Source organism: Doryrhamphus excisus, chromosome 13 (assembly GCF_030265055.1).
Source record: "Doryrhamphus excisus isolate RoL2022-K1 chromosome 13, RoL_Dexc_1.0, whole genome shotgun sequence".
Lineage (NCBI taxonomy): Eukaryota > Metazoa > Chordata > Actinopteri > Syngnathiformes > Syngnathidae > Doryrhamphus > Doryrhamphus excisus.
The window spans coordinates 10,744,176-10,758,271 of NC_080478.1; the positions used below are offsets into that span (position 1 = coordinate 10,744,176).

At 41.4% G+C, this 14,096-nt stretch overlaps 1 protein-coding gene across 6 annotated transcripts in view; it reads right to left on the reverse strand.

Moving 5' to 3' along the window:
• The window catches only part of kidins220a (kinase D-interacting substrate 220a), a 45,124-nt gene that overhangs the window by 24,594 nt on the left and 6,434 nt on the right, over positions 1-14,096 (reverse strand). For all 6 annotated transcript variants that reach the window (XM_058090393.1, XM_058090390.1, XM_058090395.1 and 3 more), the window contains exons 7-23: positions 13,966-14,064; positions 13,183-13,380; positions 12,995-13,093; positions 12,156-12,254; positions 11,972-12,070; positions 11,711-11,888; positions 11,467-11,631; positions 11,212-11,391; positions 10,776-10,941; positions 10,533-10,684; positions 10,194-10,294; positions 9,614-9,799; positions 9,330-9,470; positions 8,039-8,276; positions 7,873-7,964; positions 4,965-5,109; positions 4,687-4,849 (exon numbers count right to left, since the gene is read on the reverse strand). In XM_058090393.1, coding sequence (XP_057946376.1) covers positions 4,687-4,849; positions 4,965-5,109; positions 7,873-7,964; positions 8,039-8,276; positions 9,330-9,470; positions 9,614-9,799; positions 10,194-10,294; positions 10,533-10,684; positions 10,776-10,941; positions 11,212-11,391; positions 11,467-11,631; positions 11,711-11,888; positions 11,972-12,070; positions 12,156-12,254; positions 12,995-13,093; positions 13,183-13,380; positions 13,966-14,064 — 2,501 coding nt within the window. The remainder of the gene's footprint in view (positions 1-4,686; positions 4,850-4,964; positions 5,110-7,872; positions 7,965-8,038; positions 8,277-9,329; positions 9,471-9,613; positions 9,800-10,193; positions 10,295-10,532; positions 10,685-10,775; positions 10,942-11,211; positions 11,392-11,466; positions 11,632-11,710; positions 11,889-11,971; positions 12,071-12,155; positions 12,255-12,994; positions 13,094-13,182; positions 13,381-13,965; positions 14,065-14,096) is intronic.

Sequence of the window (14,096 nt, forward strand, 5' to 3'; positions counted from 1 at the left end):
TAGTTTGTGCTCTGTGAGTCTGGGTGCAAAATCAAACACAACAATTGGAGGGATATATCCTCTGTAAAGAAAAAGAACTGATTTTGCTCAATGGAAATGGCAATAATTTATTCCTTAAATCAAACAGGATAATTAAATAAATGATTCATGTGTGCTTTCAGTCACTGATAACTATGCAGGGGTAGGGGGTAATTAGCTCTGACTGAAATATCTGAGGGGTACTGTGAAAACTTTGGGAACCACTGAGTTAGAGATTTTAAACACCTTGACTCTTATGGAAAAGCCAGAAGCTGTGCTTTCTCGGTCACACTAAATTAATCTACATGAGGACTAAATGGCTAAATGTAATGTAATGACTCTAAAGTACATGGAGGAAATCAACAGGAAAAGGTGTATTAATGGTCTTTTCGAAGCGACAGCCTGCATTGGTGCAATAACCATGAAGCGTTGAGAGAGGCTAGTTAGCTTGTTGTCATTAAGGCTCTAATGGCCGCCAAACCTGGAGAAAAACAGACCCCTGAGAGAACACCGAGGATGAAGACACACAGGAGCGCTGAATATGATAGTCACAAAGCTGCAAGCTCAAATTCAATTAGTGTGTGATCAGACAAAACGGCAATACAAACAGGAATGCTAATGGCTGCTTCAAAAAAACACTCCAAGCTTAATTTCAATTGTCAGTGGCGGTGTGCCGGGTGGACCACAAGCGCTGGCTCAACGCTTGAAGTTTCATTTGTTGCTTCATGTGCAGAACTTTAATCTGCACTCTTTGTGCAAGTGTGGGCCAAAATCTCCAAAAGGCATCTTTATAACACGCATCGTTGCTGCTACCTTGCATCAGTTTGTGCAGCCTTTCCCCCTCATTCTACCGTTAATGATGTCAAATTGCTGAGGTTATAAACCGATTGCACATTCTCCATCAGATTAGAGAGGCTGTACTGGTCTACGCCCGCTACAAGAATGAGTGCCTTGGTATTACTGAAAAACAGCTTTACATCGTATTTGTATAGCTTGTATTATTGTAACACCCTGGGATATCACACATATCATTTTGATTGAATGCATGTTTTCAATATTTTTGACGTAATTCATATTCCTAACATCACCTGACAAGGATTAAACCTGCATCCTTTCATCTAATCTCGATAGCGACTAAAGATAACCTCTTTTATCCTTTCTGTGATTTACAAAATGGCGATGCTCTGCTCACAAGCTTATTAGAAGAAGAGGAGAAGGAAAGGAAGAGTTGGCTCCCTTGTGACTGAGATGCAGGGCGACAGTTGACCTATAAGGGCTGACTCACCCCCACGTTCACTTCACCACTAATATATTCACTTATTATCGCTCAGGGGAAGTGCACTATTGCTATGTCAGAATGCTTAACTCGCTCAATGCTGTTCTCCAAAATGTGTGCACACACTTTCATACTGTATATATTGTGAGTAACTGCAGTTTGAAAGTAATTATTGTCTCTGTGGTGCGTTATACTGACCAAAACAACTGCAGCCATGACATGACGTTAATGCCAATTTAGTATTTTGTAGCATTTTCATTCATTCATTCATTCATTTTCTACCGCTTTTTCCTCATGAGGGTCGCGGGGGTGCTGGAGCCTATCCCAGCTGTCTTCGGGCGAGAGGCGGGGTACACCCTGTACTGGTCGCCAGCCAATCACAGGGCACATAGAGACAAACAACCATTCACACTCACATTCATACCTATGGACAATTTGGAGTGGCCAATTAACCTAGCATGTTTTTGGAATGTGGGAGGAAACCGGAATACCCGGGAGAACATGCAAACTCCACACAGAGATGCCCGAGGGTGGAATTGAACCCTGGTCTCCTAGCTGTGAGGTCTGCGCGCTAACCACTAGACTTGTAGCATTTTCAACCCATGACAAATTTTGGCCTAACAGGCACCAAATATTACTAATAAGTAATTAATTGTATTTAGTAGATTTATTTGGCTTCTTGTGATGGCAAAGAGGAAAACTGTGATGATAACCATAGAACCAGAAATGGAACTTACTGAAACATAAACGTGTCAGCCTACTAGTATGAGTATACAGTTCCTCCTTTAATGCCTAAAAGGGATAGTTTTGGTCCGAGTAGTTTTACTTTATTGTGGAATCTCGGTTAACGAACTGAGGCACACTCTTTGACATTATTTTCTATGGCAAAACTTGTTTTGACATTAAAACAACTTGGCAACCAGGGTTACAGAATTGTGTTCTAATTTTGACGTTTTACCTGTAGATTGATACAATGAATGGGTGGCTATCAAAATATGTATCGATAGTAAGTTAAGTCAGCCTGCACCACAGATTTGGCATATCGGCTTATAAAAATGTATATGTATATATACAGTATACAAAAGGTGTGACACTCATTACCTCATTTTTTTTACTCTTAATATTGCTGATTATTTTAAACATATTTATTAAAACGAAAAGTAGTCAGACTCCAGTAAAAGAATCTCAACAGCCTTGAAAAAAAGATCCACATGAGTCTTATCAATGGAAGATCTGTACATAAGATAAGGTCCCAAGGCGAGGCCTGTTTAGGGATGTCATCATCATTAACGTCATTTTGGCCAACAGTGAGACAGAGCAGCCATTTGGAAAGACAGCCAGTGAGGAGGAAGATGAAGAAGACAGACAGCGCTGCTGGTCAGAAACAGGAAGATGGTAACATTAGGCTTAATGAGCACACCCACGCCTTGTTAAATGGCAGCTTCTTGTTGGATGGTCAATGTTCACATACTTCATGGTTGTCTTTTTCTCACAAGCATGTCGTGTTTATTGTCCTTGATAATGTCACCACACAGACAGAAATCATTATTTTCATAAAAATACGTTTTCTGACTAAATGCATCATATGCTGTCATCTTCTTGTTCACACTTGAAGCAAAAAGTGATGTTTTTGAAATAAATTAAAAAGAGCTGATCCAATGAGGAAGTGTTTCTCGATGGATGGAGGAGGCCTGTCTGTTGAATCAAGCTGGCTGAGCGGCTGACAATAATCGCGTGTGACACTTTCCTGCCGCAGGAGTCGTAGGCGCTAGTGTATTGTGACAGAGTGCAACCTTTAAAGGCCAGCGACTGATGCACAACAGCGGCCAAACCCAGCGACAACCTCCGCCTAAGAGCATCTGTGGCCGCACAAACACAAAGATGTCACCGCCGTGGTGTGCATCCATAGCACAACAACACTGCTCCTTCCTTTGCTGCTCCAACAAAGACATCTGAGACTAATTTGACCGCTTCTAAGAACATGTCAAGTCATTAATCTAGCTTGCATACTTTAATAGAGTTATAATTTGACACATGCATAATAAAAAAAATACCAAATGAGGAGCAAGGAGCTGTGGCACTAATTACCATTTGGAGGGGTGCTGAAATGAAAATCCTCTACTGCCACCTGCTGGTCTACGTGTGTTACTAATGTCAGTGATTTTACACTACCTCCTGGATTTAAACAAAGAACATAGAGCCAGGCCTTTTATTGGCAGCAGTGATGTCGTTTATCTGGCAACAAGCATGTTACGCCTTGCTTAAATTTGTCAAGAATAATAATAATAATAATAATAAAATAAAAAAAATAATAAAAAAATAATGTCATGGCTGTCCAATGGCATAGCATTTGTAATTCCTGATCATTTAATATGACATGACTGTGAAAAATCATGAATAGGGGAGCCGCCAGGTATTTTGAGATCCAATGAAAAAAAAACATTGGGTCCCTCGGGACAGCTGTGGTCAATACATTTGTAAGCCCTGATTGACCCATAAAATTTTTTATACTTTTTGACTTGAACCTGAATTTCATTAGATGCATGTTATGGAGTAATACAAATATATGGGAAACCAATAGTTAGTGCGAAAAAATTATCTGACTTAAAAAAAAATATCAAATTTGGGATCGAACCCACACACTTTGCCCTAAAAAGTAGCAGCTGTACCATGACACTACCTCAGGGGACTGACAGCTGAGTGGGTGAATTCTGTCATTTTATTTCCCCAATTCTGCTGCATGCTGTCAATCATTGTGGTGGTGTGGTGTCAGATTACTCTCTCTTTTATTTTCTCTCTCCTCCCGTGGGCTGACTTGGTGCTCTGTGCCTCACGGCAACAATGCACATCCTCTGCGTATTTGTACTTGCGCAAAATTGGGCCTCCCATGGAATATGTGCGTATGCGCAGCACGTGTTCTGGATGCGGGGAGCAGGGGACCTGCTGTTCTGACTACAAAATGAATACACTACTTGTTCAAAATTATTGAATAACTGCTGTTTGTGTTATGTCTGATCAGAAACTTAAGCCGATAATGATGTTATAAACAAAGTTATGAACTACCTTTTCAGGCATTAATATTACTTTAGAGCACACTATTAGGTATGTTGATCCAATGGCACTTAAATATTATCATGGGAGTTACAGCCATTTATTATGTTCATTGAAAGTATAATAACCTAGTTATTAACTCATTTATAAGGCATTTAAAACCACTAGTAAGGGAACTGTAATTGTAAAATGGCACCATAATGTTTAATCAGTATAATAAACTTTTCTTTCATTATGTTATTGTATTTTACTACCTTTTTGCTGATTGAAAAGAAGAAATCATGCTCTTAAATATTAAATCTACAATGGCGGGGATCTTTGTAGACTAGACTTGTTCTTACCTCTCATAGATGGTCTTAAGAGAGATCTGATCAGACACACTGTCAGTCTCTTCCAAATAGAGGATGATCCATGACGTCCTGTAAGGCCACTCCTCAGTCAGATTGATCCACGACGCCAGACGATCCCAGTTGAAGATGATCTGATTGGCTCTCAACAGACGGCCTATCAAAAGATCAAATTCTTAGTCAAATTTGGACTGAACCAGTTTTACATTTGTGAAAGAGCAGGAGTCCTTATTGAAGCTGGTGAATTGGGATGTGTGCTCAGTATGGTTTACCTGTAATAGAAACTATATTGAGTAGCCTCCTCATGGTCTGGGGGCTGATGTCACTGAACCAGTCCTCAGTCACCAGCAGCTTTGTCAAGTCAAAGGACATTTGTCTAGTGATAGTTCTCTGCATCTGTCGGCGTCTGTATGTGTCCTACAAAGATAAAAAAAAATTATTACTGATTCATTTACTGTATATTTTTAAAAGGTTATTTTTTCATGTCATATTTATCCCTCTTTGACTGCAAGAAGAAGAAGAAAAAAAAATTCAAAGAGCCACTGTCCAAAAGCAGAACAGTCATGACATGACACACAGGCTAGCTATTGACACAGATCTACGGGGGAACATCTGTGATGATATCAGACAGCTGCCATGGTCATGAGCCAAGGCCAGGCTTTTTGGTGGACTTTGAAGTCGTAATACCACTCTTGTGACCTCTTTCTGGGACAGATGAAACATATGGCTACCACTCAGTCAGGGCTTGGAAAGGTCCTAGATCAAGATAGACGTACAGTATTCGTGCTGTATATCTGTTTTCAAATTAGGTTACCATTACATGGTCAGTCTATAGGAAAATAAAAATTTAAAAGAAGAAGAAAGTGAGAAGAGAGAAAAAGAATATATTTTTTTTTACATCTGCATGAGGAAATTGTGCATTTTTGGTGTCCATTCATTCCTTCGTGAAATTTCTACTGTCCATGGATATAACTATATGACCGTGGTTGTTTTGGTGTAGTTATTTATTTATTTTTAATCAATAAATTGATTGTTGATCGACCATGTCTTCCCTCAATGTCCAGAAAAAAACTACACAATTTTATATCAACACAAATCACAATCTTTGTAGCTGTGGAATGGACAGATTATGCATTTCCCAGCATGCTTTGCTGTAGTTAAAATCATTACTTGTGACTGTGTTGTGTTTCTTTAAACATATTTTGTACAGACAAAGCTTCCTGGTTGCTGCGGAGCATGTATTTCTATGGGAGAGATGCAGGTCGAGCTCTTATAAAATGCACTTCTGCCACCTTGTGGCGGTTTTTGCGGTTTTTGCGTTTTTTGCGGTTTTGAGGTTTAAACCTCCTCTATTGTGGATTTACATCATCACATTGTTTCCACAATGTTTGCCCTGAGAATATTAAAACAACTGTCTTCAGCCTCACCAAATTGACCAGGCAAATTCCCCCCAGAAGAGTGGGTAGTAGTAAGGAGAATCTACATGTGTCTAAGGGAAATAAATGCAGGGATAGGGATTGCTGTCGGACAAGTATTTTATCACATAAGATGTCACCAGCTGTTATAGCAGGGCTGTACAGTGAAACTAATTCACTCGCATATGCGCTTAGAAATTGGACCGTGCTAGTAGAAAAAAAATAAAACGGAGGTGCATTTTTCAACCTTTTCATTCGCATCTGGATATATTTATTTTATATTTATTAGATTTATATAAATCTGGATAAAATAAGTCTTGTGCAACTTTTCTTTGTTCAGATCGCAACTCCATGCTTGCTGCACTTTCTGACATAGAGCTAACAAGCTACAGTATGTTATCAGATGGATACTGCATTGATGCATGAAAGATGACTATTCTCTGTGACCTAAGTGCTGTCCCACTCATGCGCTAATATATTTAGTTTTTGTTTGTATGCATCATAACTCCGCTCCGAGGTGTTCTTTCGTTTCTTTCTTTCATCGCAATGATACCGAGTTGGATGATCAATTATAACTTGACGGTGGGTCATGACACGAGTCATTCTTTAATTTCCCTAGAGCTCTTATTTCAGCAGAAAACAAAAAGAGCCTGCCCTGCCAAAAGAATGGATGTCAGGATGCTCCTGGAATTAAATAGCAAGCACCAGCATTTGAGGGTGCCAGATATAAAAAAAACAGGCCCAACAAATGTGAGGTAAACAAGAAAGTGGAGGCGGGGAGGAAGTAGAGGGTTAGCACAAAGGTCTCGCAAGGGGGCAGGAAGGCATCAGCAACAGCAGCGGAGTCGCTTAGCCTCCTGCCAGCAGACCCGGTTGCCAGTGTTTTGTCACAGGGACCCACTGCTGCTCGGCCTTGTCATTAGATGGTGACGACGCAGCAGGAAGGATAAACAGCCATTACATCAATTACACCAGAAACCTTGGCTGCACACCCAGCACCCCGCGCTCTCCCACTCTCTCCATATCAGCATGTCTCCTACTGTCCACTGGCCTCCATGCTGCCTGCCAACACCACGCGTGCACTGAGCATCCTCTTCAGGAGGTGGCGGAAATGAGAAATCATTTGCAGGCAGGCTACATGGATGTACAGCACAGTTCACTATAAAGCCACAATGGAATGTGAGCAGAATTAATGTGAAATCAACAAATATGTTATTTATGTTATTACCTAATCAATTATATTATATTCATTTGTATGTATGTAAATTAACTGCCCAATTTAACCTTGTAGTTTCACAAATAAGCTTCATCCTACCATACATACATCCCTCCATCCATCCTTTTTCTATGCCGATTACCCACACTTGGGTCGCGGTCACCTCACAAAAGACTTCACATCAGTAAATCTAAAAAAACTAACTCACAATGGCATTTGACTTTTCTCTGTCATTTTTGTTTTTTGTACTGATTCCGCCACTGACAGCAATATTGTGACAGCAGTATTGCGACACTGAATGTTGTACATACATCCCTTTCTTGGCTGCTCAATACAATAATACACTAACAATCATAATAATAGTAATAATAATAAAAGAGGAATAACAGAAAGGGAGCTGTGTCTGGCCCTGAAGTGTAGACGCTCACCTGCAGCACAAGCAGTAATCTGCTTCTGCATTTTTGGATGATAGTTATAGATGTGAAAATGTCACTTGACTTTGGACAGTATGACAGTAGGACAGATCAATTCAACGGCTTGTACTGTTACCCTGCGGTTGAGAGCGTTCTTGCTGCCGAACTTGGCCTGGTCTGGAGCCAAGCTATTTTGAGACATCTTCTTGTCGCCATCATCAGTCCATCCTGGGGCAAAATAAAGAACGAACAAGATGAGTTTGCCAACAAAAATCGTCATATCAAGATGCAGTTGGCCGTACCTTCAGCAGCGAAGCTGTCACCGTTGGTGGGAGCTGCCATGCAGAGCTTTTTGGCCGTGCTGAGACCCCGGCTGTTGAGGAATACAGGCAGGTGGACAATGTTTCTCATGTAGTCATGGCCGTTGATGTTGGAGTCTCTCAGCACGCTATTGAGGTTTTGGTTGATGGCTTTGATGATGATATGGGGGTCGCTAGCAAAGATGGAGATGAAGGGGCCTTTGGAGAATAGAACACGGACCTAGTAGAAGAAAGGGACCATGACCAGTGTCAAATAAGACATAAAGACATCCATCATCTATAGGATTAACAGCTGCGGCTGACAAATAGATTTGAGTTGAGATGTATCGTGAGTGGTCAGCATAGTAGCTTTATTTACTTCTGTGTGTACTTTAAAGGGGAACTGCACTTTTGGGGGAAATTTGTCTCAGACCCCCTTCATGCTTTTGCATATATTAGCTCTACTTAAAACCTCATTAAGGTGCAAATGAGCAAACTGCATATTCTAGCTTAAGATTTTGATCAGGTCTGTATACATTATATATATACGTACATATACATTCACCACACTCGATCAAGGAATGCAATCTACTTATTTTATGTAGCTTCATGTATGTAATGTATTTTTATATGTGTAAGTGTTTTCTGCAAATAAACAACATCAAATGAAACTTTGATATAATACTTTCTACTTCAATGATTGATTTGTCCAACAACTTCATATTTTCTTACACATGTGTTTGTTAAATTTGATTTTAACCCTGATAAAGAGTTTTGGGTCCATCTATCCTGCTTTGAAAGGGGAAGTAAATCTCATCAACAGCACGCTAACGCTGTGACGCTGTGATACATCATCCATCTTGTGTCTGCACTGCAGCACAAAGTTATTAGGAATTTCCACAGTGCTAAATAAAGGACATTGCCCAAGCATCATGGGATGTGAACCGTTTAGCCTCACATGCTCCATGCATGAGGATGAACCTCCAACCCAGCAGCAGCTATCCACAATATCACATGGATTTCATAATACACACATTTACTTCAAACACTACCACAGATGAGAAGATTGCATTAGCTCACAGGAGGTTGCAATCTACTTTCGGACAGCTTCACAAAATAATAACATTTGGATAAAGGTGGGGTAATTTTATTAGAGGCCAGCTGCTCTCAGTAGGCAAGAAAGCTTGAGTAGCTGGGAACAACAGGGTTGCTGTACACCTCCGGAGTGAGCATGTGTGCGCTCAAAGGCATGAAAAGTTGGGCTCATGTGAACAAATATTCTTGAGTGACATACCGTGTCCAGCATCTGAAGCACTTTGTCCTGTTCACAGGCATCCAGCCCATCTATAATGACAGCCATCCGTGTCTGGTTCTGGGTGAAACCATCAATGGTCTTGGCCATCTTTGACATTAGCTCCACTTCATGCTTCAAAACCTGACGTGACAAGGACAAATGTACGCTATCTACCAAGGAAACCACAACCACATCACTGGGTCTTTCGGGTAACATGTGGCTAAGACATTTTACACACAAAAGCAACCTTACAACCGTGACATAAAGTTGACGAGGAATTGTACCTTCATAAACCCTTCACTCTTGAGCTGGTGCAGGTTGTTGGCAGCCCTGTGCAGGCGTTTCCTCTGGGAGTTGAGGACGGAATCACCCACCTGCCACCAGGTCTTACAGTTGAGGAGCAAGGCCAAGCCCACCACACTGGCCATGGCTATCAGCACTGCATTCACTGTCAGGTTGCCGGGGTCCACCTGAACAATTTATGATAGACAAGTCATTAGATCCTTGAGGCAACATATTCTGTGTCCATATATCTATACCCATTGTCATTGTCATTATATGGTCATATCACCACGTACTTCGGTACATAACAAAAATAATTAAATAAAATGATTTTTTTTTTTTATTATATTAGAAAGGCAAGAAGTGAACAAATGTAACAGTTACTTCTTGTAAAAGTACCAGATAGAGGGGTAGGATTTAATAAGCTTTGCTTCTTCCTACTCCTTTTGGACATGTGGAACTGTGAACTGATTATGTGATGCATTCAATTGTAATCAGATGCTTATACAAATGAAATAAAACCATTACCATTACCATAAACATTCTGGCGATTTAATAATCATTTTAATCCTTTTAACCCACCTTAAATATTGCCAGCAGAGCGAGGCCCGCAATGAGGCAACAGAGCGTCAAGGCAAACAGCACAAAGGAGGGCATGCAGCAGGTCTTCTTCCATTTTTTACCTGTTGTTGGGTGGGAGGACATGCATAATGTGACATAGCCAGCTTAACTTCATTAAAAACATGCTTAACCACTTAATAATGCAGTGTGGGAGTAAGTTCAGTTCTGTCAAGCCATAATTGACTTTTAGCTATTTAACAAGGAGGGACAAGGGAGTCTATCTATCTATCTATCTATCTATCTATCCAGGATGTTGTAACAATCTGTGACTTGTAAGTGATTGCTGGACATTTAAGTCACCTTGGATCTCATCATTCTTGAAAACCCTGAACAGCCTGGTAGCCATGAAGCCAAACTCCCTTTCACAAGCATCTGACAGTGTGGCAATCATCTCGGCCATGGATGTCTCTCCGCCAACACTGGACAAGCGATTGTAATCCGTGAACAAGAACCTAGCACAAATAAGAGAAGAAACACACTCTTTTAATAAACGCAAAAAACTCACAACTAAAATCATTTTGGTGCAGTTTGTGTATCAGTCACCTGACTGGCAGTGCTCGGGTGGTTTGCTCAGGCAGTTCGGGGGGATTGACAAACATCAGTTTCAGCAGGAGCTCCAGGTAACCGATTTGGCGTGCCAGGCGGGTGCTGATGACCCATGCCCAGTTCCAGCTCTCTCTCTCACGTCTGCTTCCAAAGTACACCAAAACTGGAGCACAGACAAAAGAGCAAAGGTTTGGACTAGAACTGGTTAAAAACTGTCACACTTGTAACATTCAGATATATAAAACTAGTTGTATGGAGGTTTTGATTTAGCATTAGGGCTTTCTTCTTGCATCTGAAAAAGCTGTTTTGAGGGAAAAATCATCAGCAACAGCAGCATGTTTACTTTTTAGTTGTGTCATGGCGCCCTCTAGCGAGCATCACAGATTAATGCATCTTGAAAATAAATTTTTCAATCATGATAATAGCTTTTTACCAAAGAAGATGTAAAGCAAGGCAAGTAAGCTGAGCGAAACGGCAATGGCCAGCTTGTGATCCACAGTAAAGCCCAGGATGACGGCCACTGAGCCACACAGTAGGAGGGTAAGGAAAACCACAAGCCAGGAGAACTGGAACAGGGGCTCAATCTGCTGGCCTGCAAATGTCTTCATTTCATCTGAGGGGAGAGGATGGAGACACCCCATCAGATCATTCAACTTTTTCAACCTTCTGAAACTGTGGGAATACACACCCTCCAGTTTTTTAAGAAGGAAAGACTTTCCGCTGCCCCACTGCGCGTAAAGACCAACACAGATGGGTGGCTGCATGGTAGGCTCGCTGAGAATGTCGGCAAGAGCGCTGCTATACAGGTCATAACCCAACATGTCCCCGTCTGACTCAGTGGGGGACAGATGCTCTGAAAGAGAAAACAGTTCAGATGATAAATATTTCAGTTTACGTCTCATTAATGTGGAATGACAAGAACGTAGTCGTACTGGCGCCAAATATCTGAGTCAGGATGCTTTTCTGGTGGGTGCAATCAATGTTGTATGGCGTCTCTCCAGCCTTGTTTGGGCGGTAAAGCAGGCGGCCATCTTTGGGGTTTCTCAGCAGCAGTTCAGCCAGCTTTCGGCTCCTCCCCCTGATGGCGATGTGGAGGGGTGTGTCGCCTTTCTGTTTGGGTAACATGGAGGCCAAGGATGAAGGTTGACTTCAACATGAAGGTAAGTAATGCGTCAAGAGGTAAGAGTTCTTACCTTGTCCACAGCTGACACCTTGGCTCCTTTGTCCAACAGCAGCTCTACTATCTCAATGTTTCTCATTTTGGTGGCTTTGATAAGCGGTGTTTCACCCTCCTAAAATAACAAGATACAAACTACAAAAAAGTACTGGGAAACAGTGAAGAGTAAGTACATGCTATGTGGCTGTGGAATGTCATACCTTGGTGCAGCTCTCAGTGTCAGGGTTACACTGCAGGATGTCTCTCACCATGGTGGCGTTACCTTTCTCCACCGCCCAGTAGAGCGCGGTCTTACCATCCTGATGTAGAAGGGAAATATTAATCTATTTGGTATTTCTATGAAAAATTGAAAAACACCTGTGCTGAATTATTATCTGTGACCATTGTATTGCTCCTGTCCTTGATTGTCCTTCGAGAGATGGATTCTGTCATTTGCTTGTCTTGGTGCCTTATTTTCCGAAAAGCAACTTCCGACAAATTGACGGACTGATTTTGAGACTTCTGTTCAATAGACTAAGTGAACACACGTATTGTTCTGAGGGTCCTGTCGAGGGGTCTGCCCTGCCTCACAGCAGTCAATGCACAGTCGGCTCCAGTGATACACTATCTGCCTCTCCCGGAGTCACCACCTCAGCGATTTATGCCACCTTTGTGTAAAAAATAAGCCACTTGCCATGAGCAATCTACCCTTTTCACTTGTCACCCCCAGATAACTATTTTTATTTTGTTTTTGTTTTATCATGCATGTCGAAATGTGACATTTTTACTATTTTCAATTTGTTGTGAAATACTGTAACTTCAAATCAGAGGAAACTAACAATGGACTGGGTTTCCACTGCATTCAATAACACACCTCAAATGGTTCTGCTGTCTGTTTTCAAAGGCAAAATATTTGCATGAACTCTGTGCTGTGAATTTAAGTACACTTGAGTTCTAACACCTGAGCAAAGTAAACAGTATTGAGTTGCAGGAAAACTGTGAACCCAAACAGGACTCCTGCTTGCTTGATCAACAATGACAGTGGGAAAAGAACTCCTACCTGGCCCCTGACATCAATATCTGCGTATTTGTTCAGCAGCGCTCGAACTATCTCTACATGGCCTCCTCTCACTGCTCCAATCAGCATGGTCTCCCCAGTCTGGAGGGAAGAAACAGCAAGAAGGAAATTGTATTTGTTTTCCCATGTGGATCTCTTTGGAAAAACATTAGTGTCAAACAGGGCCTCACCCTGTCTGGGATGTTAACATAAGTGCCAGCATCCAGCAAGTCCTGGACAATCTCTGTGTGACCCTCCTTGGCGGCGATGGCCAGGGCGGTGTTGCCGTCCTTGTCTGTCATGTTGACATTTGGGTTCCTCTTCAGCAGCTCCTTGACAACTTCGGTGTAGCCGCCTTTCACTGCCACAATCAAAGCTGTCATGGAGTTCTGGAAAACGTCAGGGAAAACACGCTTGTTAACAGAGCTCAAAACTACTGTTGTTTGCTTGTAGTTGTTGTAGAAAAGCAGTGTATTATGCTCATTGATTGAACGAATATGTTGGGTGTTATTATTTAGCGACACAAGAAAGGGTTCCCAAACCTTTTACAGTTGCGTACCCCTTCAGTCATTTGAACTGAAGATATGCACTCCCTACTGCTGTACACTTAAAATATAAACCTTTTTATCTTAACATATCTCAAATTGAAAGATTGAACACAATTAATTGGTATATTTTTCCTATGTTCTACTGCTGATTACTAAAGAACAGAAAAAGGTAGAGACAAACTTTTTGATCTGATGAAAGATGTGACTCTCTTTTGGTAGGCATCATGTTAATATAGTCATAGAACACAATGATCTGTGTGCTTTCAAAAATCAGTCAATCATCAAAAATGTCCAGTACTGATAGGCATGTGTTTTGAAAAATGGCTGGGATTGAATGAGTTAATCACACCTGTGGACTATATGATATAGTGTCTCGGTCATATGACACTGATGCACAGGATCATAGGATAGCTACAATCTACTTACAGCTCCTTCCTGGTCCACATCGGCTCCATTGGCGAGAAGGTGCATCACACTGTCATAGTGACCTTTCCTGGCAGCCCAGATCAGCGAAGTAGTGCCATACTGGGGAAAAAAACACAATGAAATATGAGAGG